Here is a 21,413-nt window from a genome sequence, read left to right as displayed (position 1 = left end):
ATGCCAGGATCCCTGGGTCAAAGATCTTATAGCCCAGGGCTACAGACTGGAGTTTCAGGAACTCCCACCTCACAGATTCTTCAAATCCGGCTCACAAGCTTCTCAAGAAGCAAGTATGACTTTACAGGAAGCAATTCAAAACTGGTACATACTCAGGTCATTGTTCCAGTTCCACTTCAGCTGCAAAACCAGGGCTATTATTCCAACCTGTTTGTAGTTCCGAAACTGGACGGTTCGGTAAGGTCCATTTTAAATCTCAAGTCGTTGAACCCATATATACAGGTGTTCAAGTTCAAGATGGAGTCTCTGAGAGCAGTGATCTCAGGTCTCGAAGAGGGGGAATTCTTGGTGTCTCTGGATATCAAGGATGCGTACCTTCATATTCCGATTTGGCCGCCTCATCAGGCTTATCTAAGGTTTACCTTACAGGACTGTCACTACCAGTACCAGGCCCTGCCATTTGGCCTCTCTACGGCACCGAGAGTGTTCACCAAGGTAATGGCAGAAATTGTTTCTCCTCCGCAAACAGGGAGTGAACATAATACCGTACCTGGACAATCTGCTGATTAAAGCACCATTCAGGGAGAGGTTGTTAGTCAACATTGCCCTCTCAACCCGACTACTCCAGGATCACGGGTGGATTCTGAACCTACCAAAATCTCTCCTGGAACCAACACAGAGGCTTCCTGGGGATGCTACTGGATACGGAGGCACAGAAGGTATTCCTTTCGTTGGAAAAGGCATTGGTGATCCAGTCGATGGTGTGGGATGTTCTAAGACAAACCCGGGTATCGGTGCATCTATGCATTCGCCTTCTGGGATAGATGGTAGCCGCTTACGAGGCGCTGCAGTATGGAAGGTTTCACGCACGGCCCTTCCAGCTGGATCTGTTGGACAAATGGTCCGGATTGCATCTTCACATGCACCAGAGGATCTGTCTGTCGCCAAAAGCCAGGATTTCTCTTCTGTTGTGGCTTCAGACTTCTCACCTGACCGAGAGCCGAAGGTTCGGGATTCAAAATTGGATTCTGCTAACCACAGACGCAAGCCTCAGAGCCTCAGAGGTTGGGGAGTGGTCACCCAGGGGGAACTGTTCCAAGGAAAATGGTCAAGTCACGAAGCCATTCTTCCAATCAACATTCTGGAACTAAGGGCCCTATACAACGCCCTGCTACAGGCATCGCATCTTCTTCAAGATCAAGCCATTCAGGTTCAGTCGGACAGTGTGATGGCAGTAACGTACATAAACCGACAAGGTGGAACGAAGAGCAGAGCAGCAATGTCGGAGGTAACAAGGATTCTCCTCTGGGCAGAAAGACTTGCTGTGGCATTGTCCGCGATCTTCATTCCGGGAGTAGACAACTGGGAAGCAGACTTCCTCAGAAGACACGACCTCCACCTAGGACAGTGGGGCCTTCACCCGAAGGTGTTAAGGTGCTTTACACATCAGTGGGGAATACCACAAATCGACATGACCTCTCATCTCAACATGAAGCTCAAGCGGTATTGTTCCAAGTCGAGGGACCCACAGGCAGTGGCAGGTGGAAGCTCTGGTGACTCCATGGGTCTACCATATGGTGTTAGTGTTACCACCACTCCCATTGATCCCAAAGATTCTCAAAAGAATAAAAAGGGAAAAGGTTCAAGCAATTCTCATTGCTCCAGACTGGCCAAAAAGGGCTTGGTATGCGGATCTACTGGAGATGCTCATAGAGGACCCATGGCCTCTACCTCTTCGCGAAGACCTTCTCCAACAGGGGCAGTTCATCTATTAAGACTTACCATGGCCATGTTTGACTGCATGGAGGTTGAGCGTCAAATTTTAGCCTGGAAAGGCATCCCGGATAGGGTTATTCCAATCCTGATCCAAGCCAGAAAGGGGGTAACGTCTAAACATTACCACCGTATTTAGAAAAAATACATCTCTTGGTGTGAGTACAGGATATTCCCTGCGGTGGAATTTCAACTGGGATGTTTTATCCTTTTCCTGCAGTCAGGTGTGGATGTGTGCCTACGTTTAAGCTCCATGAAAGTCCAGATTTCGGCCTTATCCATTTTCTTCCAGAAACAATTGGCTTCTCTCCTTGAGGTTCAGCTATTTTTGAGGGGGGTTCTGCACATCCAACCGCCCTTTGTGCCTCCAACGGCACTTTGGGATCTCAACGTGGTATTGCAGTTCCTGTAATCAGAATGGTTTGTGCCTTTACAGGACGTTGACGTCAAGTTTCTTACGTGGAAGGCCGTCACGCTGTTGGCCTTGGCTTCTGCGAGGCGTGTATATTGGAGCTTGGGGCGTTGTCTCACAAAAGCCCCTATTTGATTTTTCATGAAGATAAGGCTGAACTCAGAACTGGTCAGCAATGTCTTCCAAAGGTGGTGTCTGCGTTTCATATCAACCAACCTATTGTGGTTCCGGTGGTTACCGTCACCTCAGTTACTTCAAAGTCTTGGATTTTGTGAATGCTTTGAAGATCTATGTGAAGCGTCAGCTCTTCACAGGAAATCTGACTCGCTGTTTGTTCTCTATGATTCCAATAACATTGGGTGTCCTGCTTCAAAGCAGACAATTGCACGCTGGATCAGTCTTACTATCCAGCATGCTTATTCCACGTCAGGTTTGCCGTGTCCAAAATCTGTACATGCCCACTCTACTAGGTCGGTGGGTTCTTCTTGGGCAGCTGCCCGGGGTGTTTCGGCTTTACAGCTCTGCCAATCAGCTACTTGGTCAGGTTCGAACACGTTTGCTAAGTTCTTAAAGTTTGATACTTTGGCCTCTTTGGACCTTCAGTTTGGTCAATCAGTACTGCAGGAACCTCAGCACTCTCCCATCTGGTTTGGGAGCTTTGGTACATCCACATGGTACAAATGTGGACCCCAGTATCCTCTAGGACGCAAGAGAAAATAGGATTTTAATTACCTACCGGTAAAACCTTTTCTCGTAGTCCGTAGAGGATACTGGGCGCCCGCCCGGTGCTTCGTTTCTTCCTGCACTTTTACTTGGTTAAGTATTGTTGGTTCAGGGGCTGCGCTTCCTGGTTTAAAGTTTGGATAGCTTGGCTTTCCTCTAGTTTGTGTTTGCTGGTTCGGAATCTCACTATCCTTTTTATATCCTTCTCTCAAAGTTATGTCCGTCTCCTCGAGCACAGTTTCCTAGACTAGGCTGGTAGGAGGGGCATAGAGGGAGGAGCCAGCCCACACTATCAATTTCTTAAAGTGCCCATGGCTCCTAGTGGACCAGTCTATACCCCATGGTACTAATGTGGACCCCAGTATCCTCTACGGACTACGAGAAAAGGATTTACCGACAGGTAATTAAAATCCTATTTTGGAGCTGCCCTCCAAAAATATTCTGGAATAATATCAGCTAAATGAAGTTTTTCTTTGTTTCAGTGTAAATATACCGTATTTAGAATGCTACTTATAAGTAAAACCTGTTTCATTGTACTTGTCAGGTTGTCTTCATTGTTGAAGAAAGAGAATTTGGGCTTGGATGTAGAGCAGGTGATTGTAGATTACTGCTGTGAGCCTCTGTCTATTTGTCATGCAAGGAAAGTGAGCCAAGCACAATCTCTGTCTCTCAGCATTCAACATTCAGTACAGCAGTGTGTGGAGGTCACATTACCCAACATTCCTATACCAGTCTCCATGTGTGTCCAGGATGGAGAGGACAGTGATATATGCAAAGCATTTTCTCCTGACTTTACCCCGTACACTCTCACTGCATCTGCCTTGAACTTTTTAAAAACCAAATCCTCTCTGGCAGCAGCCATAGCCTGCTTAGGTGCTACTAAAAGCCTAAAGCCAACAAAATCAGGTCTATCCTGGATGGAGCTACGAGGCAACAAGAAAGAGAGTCCCTTAGAAATGGAGGCCATTGCTAAGGAATGTGACTCCTTGCTTTCAGAGTTTCCAGTCTTGCAGAGGTTCATTAACTTAATGTCTGAACCTTTTCGGGATGGTCCACAGGAAGCCAATGGGTTCAGCAGTCCTGTCTGTGGGAAGCCGTGTGCCGCCTTGGTTCTTCTAGGGCTCCACTCCACTTCAGCTACAGGTGTAGTAACCGAAGCTCTCCAAGAAGCGCTTTCAAAGAAGGACTGGATAAATGCGTTCAAGGTGTTAAGTCTGTATGACCGTGACCTGAAGGACCTTGAGAAGGTCAGAGATGCCCTACTGTGCTGTGCTGCTGCTGAAGGTAAGCGTGCATCACGAAATGATTAACTTGCATGGAGGAAGATGGACGAATGAGTGTATATCATAAAGCTCAATGCAAGCCATGTAATCCACTTAACTGGCCAGTACTTTTACCCAAAACTGCTTAGAAATTGTTTTTTTTAATGATTGAATTAGGTTAAGAAAATCTATTTAAAAAGTATCCATTTAAAAAATAAAATAGCACTTTTTTTTAATTACACTAATTTTATAAAATATCAATTGAAATGTTGATCGATGTATATTGGACCAAAGATGATCGATACGTTGCGACGTAGCAGCTTTACACTTTCCTGCAGGTTGCTCCTCTCTCCAGCTGCCAAGTGGAGGGTTGCTGCAAGGCTGCCCAATCAGCAGTGATCGACAGCATAGCAGGCACTTGGGTAGGGTCCAAGGATGCCGAAGGATGGGGAGGTCCCTCTGAGATTGTCGGCTTCTTGAAGATCATCTTCTGACTTCCGCCTAGTGGGCGTTTTTGAATGGTCGCATCAGATGCAACCATGTCGGGAAAAGCCCAGCCTGTGGCAACCAAGCCATGCAAGTGGTTAAGCAGGTAGCATATAGGCAAGGGATGTAGTTATATGACCGGTGGTCAGAAGACCGCCAGTCACAATACTGACGCCTACATCCCGACACCTTAAAAATATCGACAGTTGGCATGCCGACTAACGGAAACTATTCCCACCCATGGGTGTCACTCGCCACCGAGCCTGCAGTGTGGCGAGTGCAGCAAGCTCACAAGGGGCATTGTTGCAGTCGCCAAAGGCAAAATAGGCATTCTGCGGCCGGGATGCTGACTATCGCTACCACTGAGTTATCGTTATTTTTTTAATCTTGGTCTTGTAATAATAAACAATAGTTAAAGCTCACCCTAATGGTAATTTGTATTCTTTTTTATTATTTTTTTTTAGAAAAAGAAGGCTGGAAGTTCATATTTGCCGTTAAAGATCCCACATTAAGAAGCGAAGTGGTTCTCCGTTTTTTGGAAAAATGGCCTTTGGACTCTTGCATGGAGATTTTGTCTTATTGTGTGTGTGAGACTGATATTGATGACAACCTTAAACTGGAGCTGCAGTCCAAAAGGAAGGAATTGGACATGTACCGGAAGGTAGCAATGCTTGATATTGGGCCTAATTCAGACCTGGTCGCAGGAGCAAAGTTGTTCTCTAATGGGCAAAACCATGTGTACTTATGGGCAAAACAATGTGCATTGCAGGTGGGGCAGATGTAACATGTGCAGAGAGAGTTAGATTTGGGTGGAGTGTGTTTAAACTGAAATCTAAATTGCAGTGTAAAAATAAAGCAGCCAGTATTTACCCTGAACAAAAACAAAATAACCCACCCAAGTCTAACTCTCTCTGCACGTTATATCTGCCCTACCTGCAGTGCACATGGTTTTGCCCATTAGAAAACAATTTTGCTGCTGCGAATAGGTCTGAATTAGGCCCATTGTTTCCTTATTTAGTTGTAGTGGATGTTTAGTGCTGCAGCAGTGGAGCTGATGCAGTGCTGAACCCATCTGCGAGCACATATTGCGTGTTTTCACTCTCGGCATGTGCAGAAACCAAGCACATCTCCGCTTCATTCTGAAAGGGTGTAACTGGGCTGTGACAGGGTGTTCTCACTTAAGCTGACCATACACCTAAAGATTTAATGTCCAGTCTGGCTGGTTGGAATGAAAATCTGGTAATGTATGGGAGAAAATGACCATTTGCGCCGAAATGCTGTAAAACTGACAAAAATGGGCGTTCAGACAAATTGGTTAAATCAAATGGATTTAACCAATTTCTCTGACCATTTTTGACTATTTTTAGTGTTTGGGAGCAAGTGGTCATTTATCATTTGCTCCCATACAACATTACCAGATTTTTGTTCCAACCAACCAGATTGGCTAATAAATCTTTAGGTGTATGGTCAATTTAAGTGTTAAATTCACTAAGATCACGCGGGTTAAGCAGTTATGTTCATTCACTTAAATACGCCTGCTTTCAAACATACCATTTGCACCGGGGATAGGCAGGTGCAAGTGGGCAGATGATAATGATGACTTCTATGAAATCTGGCATGCGGATAGTGCTCAAACAGATGTATACATCTCTGCATGTACTCTTTTAGTTCCGTGCGTAGAATGAGGGAGCAGCTATAGCTGACTTGTGTTCCACTCTGCATCAGTTTAGGATTAGTCTTTTTGTTGCAATGAAATTGGAATGAAGCAGCAGATTAAGCATAATGATGCGAGGCGTGGTCTCTTGCCCTTTTACTCAGACTGCATATTTCTTTTTCATCCACTAGGGGTCACTGGAATACTCTTGGGATATGGATGGGGCGTTAGCAGCGATAGGCACATTTAAATATTTAAATTAGTAACCTTCCACCCCCTCCATACTCCCAAGATGCCTCAATGTTTTATTTTGTGCCTCACCGAGATGACACGCGTTTGGAAACTCCAGACTTAACTTTTCATTTTAAAGATATTTTTCTTTAGCAATTCCAAATCACTTTCCAGCTTACCAAGTAGCGTAGGTCTGGTTTTGGGAGTGCTGCTGAGTGCAGCATTGGCTTGTCGGCGCTCAGGAGCGGAGCCCCGCCATAGACCTAATCATAGTGTGCTGATTTCAGCCTAAGGCTGCATGAGCTGGACGACGTTTGGAAGAGAAGCCCCGTCAGAGCCTCCACATTCTCAAGGTAAGGATCGGGCAGGCAGCTCACACTGCCGCTGCTTTGTTGGCCAGTATAGTTCTGTGGGTGCGGGGCGGTCAGCTCATGCTGCCGCCCGCCATGTGTGGTGAGTTTGTGTACTGCAGCGCTGCGTCACAGGCTCGTCTGCCTCACCCCCCAGCCTAGCCATGGTCATCCATGCTGCCGCCACTGGGCGCCCGCTGTGCTCCGCCTTAGAGCCTGCGCTGGGTGCCGTTACCTGATCACTGCCGCGGACAGCTTCCCTTGCTGCCGCAGCCCACCTGGCACTATTGCCCATTAGATTTGCTGGCTTCCCCTGCTGCCGCTGGCCACCCCCTGTGCTCCGGCTCACAGTTGCCATTGCCTCTCACACAGAGGAGGTTAGGCTTCAGTTGAAAAGGTCAGTATTTGCAGGCAAGTAGTGGGTGACAGCTAATGGGTGTCCCTAGTCCAGCATTCCCCTCACATAAGAGGGGATGGACTTGGATTGTTAGTTCTACAGGCTATTAAGTCTGAACTATGTTAGGACATGTCTTAGACATATAGGAGTCTATTGTGTATATGTTTTACAAAATGCACATGGTGGGAAGCCATTTTATATAACTTCCTGTTTCTTTCTATAGGAATTTGCTTGGCCCTACAACATGCAGCCTCCAGAGGGGGCAAGGGTAATAGTAGGAAATTCAGTGAAACGCATATTTAACAGATTTTTGTGTGGACCAGGTGCAGTGCACTTCTGGCTTATACACACTTTAGTTAAAATTTTTAGTTGTGGGAACTTGTGTTTCACTGTGTACCTGTCTGTGTGCATGATGAGTAAAGCTAATGCAAAATCAAAGAAGCAGCTTGTCTGCGATGTCTGTGAGAGTGTGTTACCTGATGGAACTTCCACTTGCGCAGTGTGTCTGGCAAATATGGGTCCAAATACGAACCTCTGCCCTGATCCTCCTTGGGCGATGATGGCAGGTGTGATGACTGAGTTAAAATCAGAGTTGGCTGCTGCGCGTAAAGAACATGAGGCGGCTAAGTCTGATTCTAGGTTAATACTGTATGAGCAGCCACACTTGGCTCAGGATATGTCTAGAACTTTGCAGGGTTTACAAAAGTCCAGGTATAGCTCAGTTCCTAAGAGTAGTCATCATTTGTCTCATAATTTATCGGCTGCAGCTGTGTTGCAATCTGACTATTCAATGCCAGACCTTATATCTCAGGAGGAACCAGAGGAAGGTGAATTGGGCCAGATAGTGAGTCAGATAGTGAGGTTACTGATTCCGGCCATTGATAATCTCATCAGGACAGTACGCCAGGTTCTAAATTTTTCTGAAACCGAGGAACCTCTTTCAAATGATGAGGTTTTATTTGCAAAAAAATCAGAGGGCAACTCTGTGTTCTCTCTATTCAGATTCTCTTAATAAGCAGTTAACGGAAGCATGAAAAATCCAGATAAACTGTTTTCTATGGCTAGGCAGTTTCTGTCTAATTACCCGTTCCCATAGTCTATGACTACTAAATGGGAAAATCCACCAACAGTGGATTCCTTGGTTTCAAAACTTTCAAAGAAGTTAAACATTCCAGTTTCAGCCGCAACAGCGCTTAAAGACCCTTCAGAGCATAAACCTGAAGCTATGCTAAAGTCAGTGTATACAGCAGTAGGGGTGTTGCTTAGACCTGCTTTAGTTGGAGTTTGGGTTAACAAGGCGTTGGCCAGGTTAGTTCTCGGATTTCAGCATCTCGGATTTCAGCATCACTAGTTGCGGCTCGACGGGCGCTTTAGCTGTGTTCTTGGCAGGCTGAGGCAGAGTCAAAATGAGCAATAGAAACATTGCCTTACACTGGCAATATGTTATTTGGTCCTGAATTGGACAAATGGATTTCTCAGGCTACTGGGGGAAAGTCTCTTTTCCTGCCATTGCCCCCACCATTTCCTAAAAGGAAATAGGCTGGACCAGCGTTCAAATCTTTTAGACCACAGTCCTTTTGAGGCCGTGCTAGAGGAACAACCATACAGAGTAGACGTGGTAGAGGACGTTGTTTTCAACAAACCACTAACCGTCGTCAGGTCCGCTGACAAGCCAGTGGCATGACGGGCTTCCAGCCCATCTCGGATCTTCAGTTGTGGGAGCATGCCTTCAGACGTTTCACTTGGCATGGTTTCAGACATCCACAGATGGGTGGATTTGCAATTTAGTGTTCAGAGGTTACAAAATAGAGTTCGATTGTCTACCACCAATGCGGTTTTTCAAGACGGGTCTGCCTGTGTCAGCAGACAAGAGGGGAGTTCTGCAGACCACTATTCAGTCTCTCGTAGATTCAGCAGTTTTGGTTCAGGTACCAGTACATCAACAAGGTCAAGGGTTTTATTCCAGTCTTTTTGTAGTACCAAAGCTGGTTGGCTTGGTCAGACCGATATTGAACCTGAAGGGGCCCAATCAGTATGTCACTTACTACAGATTCAAGATGGAATCCCTGCGGTCAGTGATTGCAGGTTTAGAATCACAGGAATTCATGATTTTGCTGGATCTCAAGGAAGTGTACTTACACATCCTGATTTGGCCACCGCATCAGGTGTACTTAAGGTTTGCAGTACAACAAAACCATTATCGGTTTCAGGCTCTACCGTTTGGCCTCTCATCAGCGCCTTGGGTATTCACAAAGGTGATGTCTGTGATGATAGTTCATCTCAGATCCCTGGGAGTGATAATTGTTCCGTACTTAGACGACCTTCTCATCAAGGCTCCATCTCAACAAATACTCCTTCAAAATGCCTTACTGACGTACAATGTACTAGTTCAGCACGGTTGGATTGTCAACTTCAAAAAATCAAGCTTTGTACCGTCTCAAAGAATTAAATTTCTAGGAATGATTCTCGATACGATGTATCAACAAATTTACCTGCCAGAACAGAAAGCGCAAAGTATTCGTCATCTGGTACAGTTAGTACTCAAACCACGGACAGTCTCGATGCACTTGTGCATTCGACTGTTAGGAAAGATGGTGGCATCTTTCGAAGCACTCCAGTTCGGAAGATTTCACTCACATCCTTTTCAACTGGACCTTCTCGCTCAGTGGTCAGACTCTCATCTACAAATTCATCAGATTGTGTCCAAGGGCCAGAGTATCACTACTTTGGTGGCTCCACATACACAATCTCACCGCGGGAAAAAGGTTTGTAGTCTGGAATTGGATCATTCTGACGACGGACGCAAGTCTCAGAGGTTGGGAAGCAGTGGTCCTACATTGTCAGCTTCAGGGTCTATGGTCAGACCGAGAAAGATTACTGTCAATAAATGTCCGGCAACTCAGGCCAATTTACAACGCGCTGCGACAGGCAGATCACATACTCCAGTCTCAGACCGTTCAAGATCAGTCAGACAACGCAATGGCAGTCGCATACATCAACAAACAAGGAGGGACTCAAAGTCACATGGCCATGCGAGAAGTTGCTTGAATCCTGAATTGGGCCGAGCATCACCAAGTGATATTATCGGCAGTGTTCATTACAGGAGTGGACAACTGGGAAGCAGATTATCTCAGTCATCAGGATTTTCATCCAGGAGAATGAGCCTTACATCTAGAAGTGTTCCAGATGTTAGTCCAACAGTGGGGTTACCCACAGGTGAATCTAATGGCTTCTCACCAAAATCATCAGACACTCCAGTATGTGTCCAGAACAAGAGATCCAAAGGCAGTGACAGTGGCTGCTCTCACAATAGCGTGACTGTACAGCCTTGTGTATCTGTTTTCCACCATTTCCGCTGCTTCCTTGGTTGCTAAAGCAGATCAAATGAGAATCCATGACCGTCATACTAGTGGCGCCTCATTGGCCTCGGAGAGCATGGTTCTCGAATCTCTGCGGTCTACTCGCAGACTATCCTTGGCCGCTTCCGCTATATCCAGACCTACTACAGCAGGGTCAGTTCCTTTACCCCGATTTAGCGTGGCTGCTTTTGATGGGGTGGCTGTTGAAACCGCTCTCAAGACGAGAGAGGGCGTTCCAGAGTCTGTTATACCGACCATGTTACGGAGGACGACGTTTAGCTACATTAAAGGTGCATGTTTCTGCCTTGTCAATCTTCTTTCAAAGGCGTTTGGCCCTTTTGCCAACAGTCAGAGCTGGATTAAAGCTCCGGGAGGCCAGGGGGCCCCCATCGATTAGTGTGTGTGTGTAATTTATTTTTTGATATTCACACTGGATACAGGAAACCATCAGGAAACAGGCAGCGGCACTCAGAGACTTTTTCGAAGTGCAAGTGTATTAGAGTATCATAGATACAGCGGACATTGGCTGTATATATAATGCTTTAACACACTTGCACTTTGAAAAAGTCTGAGTGCCAATGTGTAATTACCTCCTCTGGCTACTGTAGGTCTGATCGAGGTGTAGGCGGGCAAGGTTCCAGAGAGAGCAATGGATCCAGGCAAATTTGGAGGCGTGGCCTAACCACAACATTTTGGTCACGCCCCCTTTTAAAAGAAACTGCAAAAAAAACCTCTACAGTGAAGCCAGCACTGCACAAATGGCCTGTAGTAGGTGGAAGGGACGGGGGAACCCTGGGATAGGGGGAACCAGGGTAATGTACCTAGTCCCCCCCCCCCCCCCCCCCTTAATCTGGCTCTGCCAAGAGTTCACACTTTCCTGCAAGGTGTCCTTAGAGTTCAACCTCTTTTTATACCACCTACAGCGCCATGGGACTTGAATCTAGTTTTAGATTTTTTGCAGTCTTCAAGTTTTGAACCTTTACAACAAGTGGGTGTTAAGTTTCTAACTTGGAAAACCGTGTCTCTCCTAGCCTTAACTTTCAGCAAGGTATGTTTCAGATTTGGGTTCCTTATCATGCAAGCCACCGTATCTGGTGTTTCATGATGACAGAGCGGAACTTTGGACGAATCACGCTTTTTTCTACCGAAGGTAGTATCTTCTTTTCACATCAATCAACCAATCGTAGTTCCTGTTTTTTTTCAGAAGGTTCAGAAACTCCAGCTACTTTGGATGTGGTACGCGCACTTTGTGTTTATGTAGCCCGAACATCAACAGTACCTACAATGGATAGATTGTTCTCTATGATGCAGTCAAGATAGGTTGGCCAGCTTCCAAACAGACCTTGGCTAGATAGATTAAACTGACCATTCGTGAATCTTACTGTCATGCTAGTCTACAACCGCCTGCATCCGTTTCAGCACATTCCATGCGTTCTGTGGGAATGTCATGGGCAGCAGGTCGTGAAGCTTCTACGACGCAACTTTGCCATGCAGCTACATGGTCATCAGTGCACACGTTTGTGCGCTTTTACAAGTTTGATACGTTTGCGGCATCAGCATCTAGCTTTGGCCGTCTAGTGTTACAGGTGCCAACCAGCTCTCCCGCCCTAGGGGGAAACTTTGGTACGTCCCAAGAGTACTCCAGTGACCCCTAGTGGATGAGAAAGAAAAGAGGATTTTGGTACTTTACCAGATAAATCCTTTTCTTTGAATCCACAGGGGACACTGGACGCCCGACCAGAGCAGTTTCACCAGTCGTGGTAAGTTCAGTAAATCTTATTGTAACACATTCTCACCGACTAGTTCAAATGTTAAGGTGATTATATGTTGTCGGGTCAACTTTCTAGTTGTCCGTTATGTGTCAACTTTATAGTTGTCCGTTATGTTATAATATTATATGTAATTCTCCATTGTTCATCCTCTCTTTTGCTCCTGTTCGGTTCAGTAAAAAAACACTGAGGCACTTTGGAGTATGGAGGGGGTGGAGGGTTACTAATTTAAATATGCCTATCCCTGCTAACGCCCTTTTCCATATCCCAAGAGTACTCCAGTGTCCCTTGTGGATTCTAAGAAAAGGATTTGTCTGGTATGTACCAAAATATTCTTTTTTTTCTCCGTTGTGTATCTTAATTCTCTATTAGTTTATTTAGTACTTATTAGTATTTTTAATCACAAAAGAACTGGTGTAAAGTAGCAGATTAACGCACATATTCGTAAGGTCATCTGGTGCAAAACGGGGCTATTTGTTGCTATTTTTGTTAACTTGTTTAAGGCATTAGACACCACGGAGTGTCACTTTTTATGCTGGCATTATGCTACACTCTACAATTTACATGTAATGGCACAAATGTGTTGTTTTTACAGGACCGCTCTGGTTTGATATTGGCACACTGTTTCACTGAGTATATACAAGAAATGGAAATGTTCTTTTTCCCCCCCCATTGCTGGCCACTAAATGGTATACTGTGTATTGTGGGGTGATACAGATGCGTCCTCCTCCCTCACTGTTGCGGCAGTCATGTTAAACAGCCCTTCTAGTCGCACCTAGTTGTGAGTGCGTTAACTAACGCAGAGTGTCTTTTTTTTTTTTTTAAGATGCACAAGCAGACTTTGTTGATTAAATATGTGGCATGCCTATATTCTGTGTGCGACTGCATATGAAATGCTATGTTAGTGTTTTACAGTATTAGCGTAGCATTTTGTATTCAGATACAGCCGCAGTTGGGGGGAAAAGACGCTCGGTGCCGGCCATGTGGCATGTGAGCTGGCTGCTCTCGTACGTCTTGTGTGCATGTCCAGAGGCTAGATGAGAAGGACGCATCTGTAGATTACAGAGTAGATTGCTTGGCTTTACTTACTGTAGTTCTTACTGCTCCATGGTGGTCATTCCGAGTTGATCGCTTGCTAGCAGTTTTTAGCAGCCGTGCAAACGCTATGCCGCCTCCCACTGGGAGTGTATTTTAGCTTAGCAGAAGTGCGAACGAAAGGATCGCAGAGCGGCGGCCAAGTTTTTTTTGTGCAGTTTTAGAGTAGCTCAAAACCTACTCAGCGCTTGCGATCACTTCAGACTGTTCAGTTCCTGTTTTGACGTCACAAACACGCCCTGCATTCACCCAGCCACGCCTGCATTTTTCCTTCCACGCCTGCGTTTTTCCTGCCATGCCTGCGTTTTTTCGAACACTCCCTGAAAACGGTCAGTTGACACCCAGAAACGCCCACTTCATGTCAATCACTCTGCGGCGGCCATTGCGACTGAAAAGGATCGCTAGACCCTGTGTGAACCGACATCGTTCGTTGTAAAAGTACATTGTGCATTGCGCCGCATGCGCAGAAGTGCCGTTTTTTTGCATCATCGCTGCACAGCGAACGAATGCAGCTAGCGATCAACTTGGAATGATCACCAATGTTACTTGTCCCTCTGTTTTGTTTTGTTTTCTTTAACTGAGAAACCGCAACTCACGCCCTGTGCCCAAACCATTTACATTTAGAAAACATACTTCACGTTATTACTACTTTTCATTTTTAAAGACCTTTCTCAACTTGTAATACGTCTTCTGTATTTTTTTCTCCTTGTAAATAACTTCAAAAATGTCACTGTATTTTGAACTCCCTCCTTCAGATTCTTAGTCTTAAAGAAGATATACCCTGGGAGAGTTGGCAAGTTTTAAAAGAAGACTGCAGTAAAGATCCACAGGCAGTAATTTCCGTTATCCTAGATGCTAAGGTATGGTGTAGAGACTTGATTTTCTTTCATTCACATTGTTTATATTAATAAAGAATTATTGTGGAGTGTTTATCATTTTTATTTTATATATATTTTTTATATATTTTTGTAATTAGTTGGGCAAAAACAGAATCTGAGCACATTTTGTTTTGCAAGCTTTACCTTAGTCTGTCCTTATGCCATCATAAAAAAAAGTCAGGGGATAATGTGAAAACCATAATACTGTATTTATTCTGTCTTGACAGCAATTTAAAGAAGTCGGAGCGTAATCCCCATAACTAGACTTACCATACTGTCCCTATAAACCAGGAAAATAGTAACATAGTAGGTGAGGTTGAAAAAAGACTAGTAGTCCATCGAGTTCAACCTGAATTTTATTGGATTCCCTATTCTATTCAGGTTAAAGGCTAAAGCCTCATATATCTTTTTCTGTTAGAAATGTATCCAACCCATTTTTAAACGCATGGATGGAGTCCGCCATTACAACCTTCTCTGGCAGTGTATTCCATATTCATATTACCCTTACAGTAAACAATCCCTTCATGCACGGAGTACAACATTTCTTCTCCTCAAGCCATAGTTGGTGTCTGCACCACATAATAAAGAAGGAAGAGCTCCAAACATTGGTTGGCTCAATGCTACGTCGCTGTGCTGCTGTCTTGAAATATAAAGGATACCCAACGAAATACTGACAGGGTGAAAATCCCTGTGTACTTATGATGTCACTGTCCTAAGTGGTGTTTTCACTGCATAAAGCAAATATTTGTCCACTGTTTGTTGTGTTGAATTCAGCATTACAATTTCCTTCATTTGATATATGAATCATTGCACTGCGTGAAGTGTAACAGTTTTTATAAGCATTCGAAGTTGAAAAACATTCACATTTCAAAAAGTGTCCTCAATTTTGGCCACCACTGTGTATATACACACTATTGTCTTTGCAGTTAATCCAATGTGATGAATGGTATGCTGTATTCCGGAGTCACTGTACTTGTACATGCTTTTCCTTGATGTAGGATTATACATTGTGTGAGGACTGGGGGCTCTTTTATCCGATTCCTAAAGATCTATTGATAAGTCTTCACTGCGAGCATCTGCTACATCTTCTGGAGAATAAAGACACAGACAGGTCTCTTCAGGTAAGTGCTCTGAGGTATGTGTTATGCTGAAGTGATCACTACACAAAGGGTCTCAAAGTGTCCTGCAGCCTGCCTATGTAACATAGGGGCAGATGTATTAAGCTTGGTGAAGTGATAAAGTGGAGGTGATAACGCACCAGCCAATCCGCTCCTAACTGCCATGTTACAGGCTGGGTTTGAAAAATTACAGGAGCTGATTGGCTGGTGCGTTATCACCTTCCACTGTATCACTTCACCAGGCTTAATAAATCTGCCCCATAGTCTATTATACTACTCCTATGAAGTGAAGGGCCTAGGTAGTTAGCTGCAGCCAATAATGAAAATATAAAATATGTTTGACTTCATTGGTAATGGGGAAAAATCTATAGTGGAGTGAAATACAGTTACGCAGACTGCTCTAGCACTTACACCAGACTGGTCAAAGGGAGACTCAGCTGGGCTACCCTGTCAGTGGGTTTGAATTATAAAGAGGGGCCCCAAATCAATTGTGTTTGACTTGCTTGACATTAATATACAGATGAGTCCCTGCTCAGTCCTAATCTAGAGTAAGTGGTTGGAGTATCCCAGCCGCAGTCACCAGCAAGAGATGTTCTGCAGGAGTTAGTCACTACTTTGTAGTAAGTGGGGCCAAGTGCCAGGGATTGACCCCCTGTGGTTGCCCCAAATATGCTCCTACACCACAGCACTCCAGTAGTACGCAGACCCTTTTTGTCGGAGATTGCTTGTTGACAGGTTACTGACGGTAACCACAACCCCAAAACCTTTACATTTGACCTGGGTGGCAGAGTGAGCCGTCACTTCAGCCTGGCGATGGGTGAGGAGTTGATTACATTTAATTTGTTTTATTTTAATTTTAGGTAGGTTTGCCACACTAGGGGGTGTACAGTGCTTTGACAATTAAGGACACAGGTCAGTCTATATCCGGACTGTGTGATAACATTTGTGTGTCCTGTTCACCTATAGCTGCTGAAGAGAGTTGAAGAACAGAGTCTACGACTAGTGATCACCGAGCAAGCGCTACTCCAAAAACCCAGCATATTCGCTAGCCACTTTTTGTCTGAGTACTTACTGACACATTTTCAAACTAATCTTCTGGAGATGAATTGTGAAGACATAAGAAACATATACATGGGATCAAAGGTAAGACAACTACGAACTAAAAAACAAAAACAAAAACCAAACAAAAGCACAAACACAAAATTGCAAACTAGAAAGTCTTTTCCTTTTCACAGGTGTCCTAACATTTATATCTGAATTTTTTTTATTATAATTTTTTTTTAAATAATGATTCATGGGGCATTTAGTAGCTCATAAGCCTGTGTAGCAATTTCAAAACTTTCCGAGGCTGCTAGAGGTAGAATGGCTTCCTTAAAGGCTGACTCGTGTGGGATGTAGCTGTTGGTTCTATTTTACTGGCATGCTCGTTTACACTTAACTCTGGTTTCATTCAATCCTGGTCATCTGGTCTTGACAAAAGATTTTTAAACCTGCTAAGATATCAGAAGACCAAGGGGTATATGCAATTGCGGTCGAATTCCCGAAAATGTCGAAAAACGGGACATTTTCGGCCCAAAAAAAAATTCGACAATGCAGTTCAGTACTTTTTGTCAAAAAAACGGACTTTCCAAATTCGACTTCTTGAAATTCGACATTTGTCAAATTCGACATTTCTGCAATGGTACAAATGCGGCAATTCGACAAAAGTATATTCAATTGAAGATTGTAAATTCGACAAACAGTGCTTTTAGACAGTAAATTCGTCATTTTCAATCCGCCACACTTTGCTGGCGGAATCTAATAAAACATTTTTAAAACATGTTTTTTTTTGGTGTTTTTTTTATTGGTAATAGCATATCTATTTATATTAGAAGGGATTAGGTACTTGGTTTGTCTATTTTGGAGGCACTAGTATTATTTATATATTTTTAAAAATATTATTATTATTATTATTATTATTATTATTTTTTTTTTAATGGAATGGTAAAAATCTGAAAAAAAAATGCGTGGGGTCCCCCCTCCTAAGCATAACCAGCCTCGGGCTCTTTGAGCCGGTCCTGGTTGCCAAAATACGGGGAAAAAAATGACAGGGGATCCCCCGTATTTTAACAACCAGCACCGGGCTCTGCGCCTGGTCCTGGTGCAAAAAATACGGGGGACAAAAAGAGTAGGGGTCCCCCGTATTTTTTGTACCAGCACCGGGCTCCACTAGCTGGACAGATAATGCCACAGCCGGGGGTCACTTTTATACAGCGCCCTGCGGCCGTGGCATTAAATATCCAACTAGTCACCCTTGCCGGGGTACCCTGGAGGAGTGGGGATCCCTTCAATCAAGGCCCCCCCCCAGCCACCCAAGGGCCAGGGGTGACGCCCGAGGCTGTCTCCTCCCCCCCCCCCCCCCCCCCAACCAAGGGCTGCGGATGGGGGGGCTGATAGCCTTGAGTAAAATGTAAGAATATTGTTTTTTGCAGAAGAACTACAAGTCCCAGCAAGCCTCCCCCGCAGGCCGGTACTTGGAGAACCACAAGTACCAGCATGCGGGGGGAAACGGGCCCGCTGGTACCTGTAGTTCTACTGCAAAAAAAATACCCAAATAAAAATAGGACACAGACACCGTGAAAAGTATAACTTTATTACATACATGCAGACACACATACTTACCTATGTTGACACGCCGACTCTGGCCTCGTCTCCAATGTCGACGTCCGGGGTACCTGAAAATAAAATTATACTCACCTGATCCAGTGTCCTGGTCTTTTATTATAATCCACGTACTTGGCAAAAAAACAAACCGCATTAACCCGAACCAGACGGACTGAAAGGGGTCCCATGTTTACACATGGGACCCCTTTCCCCGAATGCAGAGACCCCCCGTGACTCCTGTCACAGAAAGGTCCCTTCAGCCAATCAGGAAGCGCCACTTCGTGGCACTCTCCTGATTGGCTGTATGCGCGTCTGAGCTGGCAGACAGCGCATCGCACAGCTCTCTCCATTAGTTTCAAATGTGGGAACTTTGCGGTCAGCGGTGGGGTTACCCGCGGTCAGCCGCTGACTGCGGGTGACCTCACCGCTGACCGCAAAGTTCCCACCATTGAAAGTAATGGAGGGGGCTGTGCAATGCGCTTCCTGATTGGCTGAAGGGACCTTTCTGTGACAGGAGTCACGGGGGGTCTCTGCATTCGGGGAAAGGGGTCCCATGTGTAAACATGGGACCCCTTTCAGTCCGTGTGGTCCGGGTATTCGTTTTTTTGCTTTGCCAAGTACGTGGATTACAAATCACAGGACACTGGATTGAGGTGAGTATAATTTTATTCACAGGTACCCCGGATCGTTGGAGACGTGGCAGTCGGCGGGTCAACATAGGTAAGTATGTATGTGTCGGCATGTATGAAATAAACTTTTACTTTCACGGTGTGTGTCTCCTGTTTTTATTTGGGTATTTTTTTCCCAGTAGAACTACAGGTACCAGCGGGCCCGTTTTTCCACCCGCATGCTGGTACTTGTGGTTCTCCAAGTATCAGCTTGCTGGGACTTGTAGTTCTGGAAAAACCAATATTCGTGCATTTTACTCAAGGCTATCAGCCCCCCATCCGCAGCCCTTGGATGGGGGGGACAGCCTCGGGCTTCACCCTTGGGTGGCTGGGGGGGGGACCCCTTGATTGAAGGGGTCCCCACTCCTCCAGGGTACCCCGGCCAGGGGTGACTAGTTGGATATTTAATGCCATGGCCGCAGGGCGCTGTATAAAAGTGACCCCCGGCTGTGGCATTATCTGTCCAGCTAGTGGAGCCCGGTGCTGGTACAAAAAATACGGGGGACCCCTACTCTTTTTGTCCCCTGTATTTTTTGGACCAGGCGCAGAGCCCGGTGCTGGTTGTTAAAATACGGGGGATCCCCTGTCATTTCCCCCCCCCTATTTTGGCAACCAGGACCGGCTCAAAGAGCCCGAGGCTGGTTTTGCTTAAGAGGGGGGACCCCACGCAATTTTTTTTCGGGTTTTTTCCCATTTTTTTAACATTTTAAAAATCTAATCAAAATCCGTCAAATCGGCCGTTTTTCGACAGCGGGACTGTCGAATCCGTTTTTTTATTGAATATGTAGAATTCCGGCACCCACCTGCCGGAATTCGACGGTCGAATTGTGTCGAATTAAAAAAAATGGGTGAAAAATTGCCGCAATTCGCCGGCAATTGCATATACCCCCAAATCACTTGATAACTCTTCTCCTGAGATGGATTTGACCAATTCTTCTTTATGAGATGGCTTGTCAAAGATTGGTACAGCGTATACAGTGACACAATCCTTTCAGCAGACGATTTCTACAGTTGCAGATCTGTAGCAAAATTGTACAGATGTGTACGCATAGATTGGATGTCGTGGAATCTGCAACTAGGTCTGCAGTAGGATTGTATAAACAGTCTGATCTGGAGTTGGATCCCCGGAGGATTGGACAAGTGTGTACCCAGGGTTAGGGAGCGTACCAGTGTCTGACCAACTGGTTGGTCTGAGGTTGGCTTGGATGAAAATTGGACAAGTGGGTACCCAACTTACTAAATAAAAAATTTCCTATTACTGTATGTTGTAATTTTTTGCTAAGTTTCATAAAAAGGTTCCAGACAATAATGGCATCTTAACAGTCTATTGCACACCTCCAGCCATCATGACCAATTGTTACACATTTGTAGACTTTTTCCAGTTTCCAGTTTTTATTTGGTATTACAGCTAGAGAATGCAAGGGCCTTTACTCATTCCACTGCCATGTTATTTAATTTCATTGTGTTGTTCCTAGATGCTGTTGGCACTTCCAGAGTCTGCGCATTCCAACTATGAGCATCTCATCTCAAGCCCCTTGCTTATGCTAGAGCAGCTTCTGATGAACATGAAGATAGACTGGGTCTCCGTTGCAGTGCAGACCTTGCAGCTTGTTATTTTGCCAGAGTCCTCGTTTTCTATTGAAGGAGTGGACACATTGCTGTGCACTTACGCTGGAAAAGCCTTGGACATCCCATTTTCTTTCAGAGAAAAGAGAACAGGTCAGTGCACCTACAGACCGCCCTGTGATACATGTTTACAGGATATATTTTATATAGTAGAAACACATGTAAAGTATATGAAAGCGACTCTTCTTGCTTATAAAACATTGATACTGAAGTACTAAGTGGTGTGCCACAAGGGTCTGTACTTGAGTGGTCATTCTGAGTTGTTCGCTAGCTGCATTCGCTCGCTGTGCAGCGATGAGGCAAAAAAGCGGCACTTCTGCGCATGCGGCGCAATGCGCACGCACGGCGTACTATTACAACGAACGATGTAAATTTTACACAGGGTCTAGCGATGATTTTCAGTCGCACAGGCAGCTGCAGAGTGATTGGCAGGAAGAGGGCGTTTCTGGGTGTCAACTGACCGTTTTCAGGGAGTGTTCGAAAAAACGCAGGCGTGGCTGGGCGAACGCAGGGCGTGCTTGTGACGTCAGATCAGGAACTGAATAGTCTGAAGTGATCGCAAGCGCCGAGTAGGTGTGAAGCTACTCTGAAACTGCACAAAATTATTTTGTAGCCGCTCTGCGATCCTTTCGTTCGCACTTCTGCTAAGCTAAAATACACTCCCAGTGGGAGGCGGCATAGCGTCTGCACTGCTGCTAAAAACTGCTAGCGAGCGATCAACTCTGAATGACCACCTTGGACCACTATTGTTCAACATTTTCATAAATGATCTAGCAGGTCTAGAGAGCATGGTGTCAATTTTTGCAGACGATACCAAACTGTGTAAGGTTATAAATTCGGAGGGAGATGCTGAGTCTCTTCAGAACAACTTATTTAAACTGGAAGCATGGGCAGCAAAATGGAGAATTAGGTTCAGTATAGACAAGTGTAAGGTAATGCACTTTGGTAGCAAGAACAAAAATACCATCT

The 21,413-nt window shown here is 45.1% G+C and overlaps 1 protein-coding gene across 1 annotated transcript in view; it reads left to right on the top strand.

The window, feature by feature from the left end:
* Positions 1–21,413, top strand: part of ZFYVE26 (zinc finger FYVE-type containing 26) — a 138,050-nt gene that overhangs the window by 80,105 nt on the left and 36,532 nt on the right. Inside the window, exons 20-25 of the mRNA XM_063948177.1 lie at positions 3,453–4,192; positions 5,121–5,317; positions 14,267–14,371; positions 15,388–15,510; positions 16,474–16,650; positions 20,294–20,537. Of these exons, the coding sequence (XP_063804247.1) occupies positions 3,453–4,192; positions 5,121–5,317; positions 14,267–14,371; positions 15,388–15,510; positions 16,474–16,650; positions 20,294–20,537 (1,586 nt within the window). The remainder of the gene's footprint in view (positions 1–3,452; positions 4,193–5,120; positions 5,318–14,266; positions 14,372–15,387; positions 15,511–16,473; positions 16,651–20,293; positions 20,538–21,413) is intronic.

The sequence above is a fragment of the Pseudophryne corroboree genome, chromosome 12 (genome assembly GCF_028390025.1).
Source record: "Pseudophryne corroboree isolate aPseCor3 chromosome 12, aPseCor3.hap2, whole genome shotgun sequence".
Taxonomy (NCBI): Eukaryota; Metazoa; Chordata; class Amphibia; order Anura; family Myobatrachidae; genus Pseudophryne; species Pseudophryne corroboree.
Note: the sequence above shows the minus strand (reverse complement) of the source record. Positions and strands in the feature narration are given on the sequence as shown.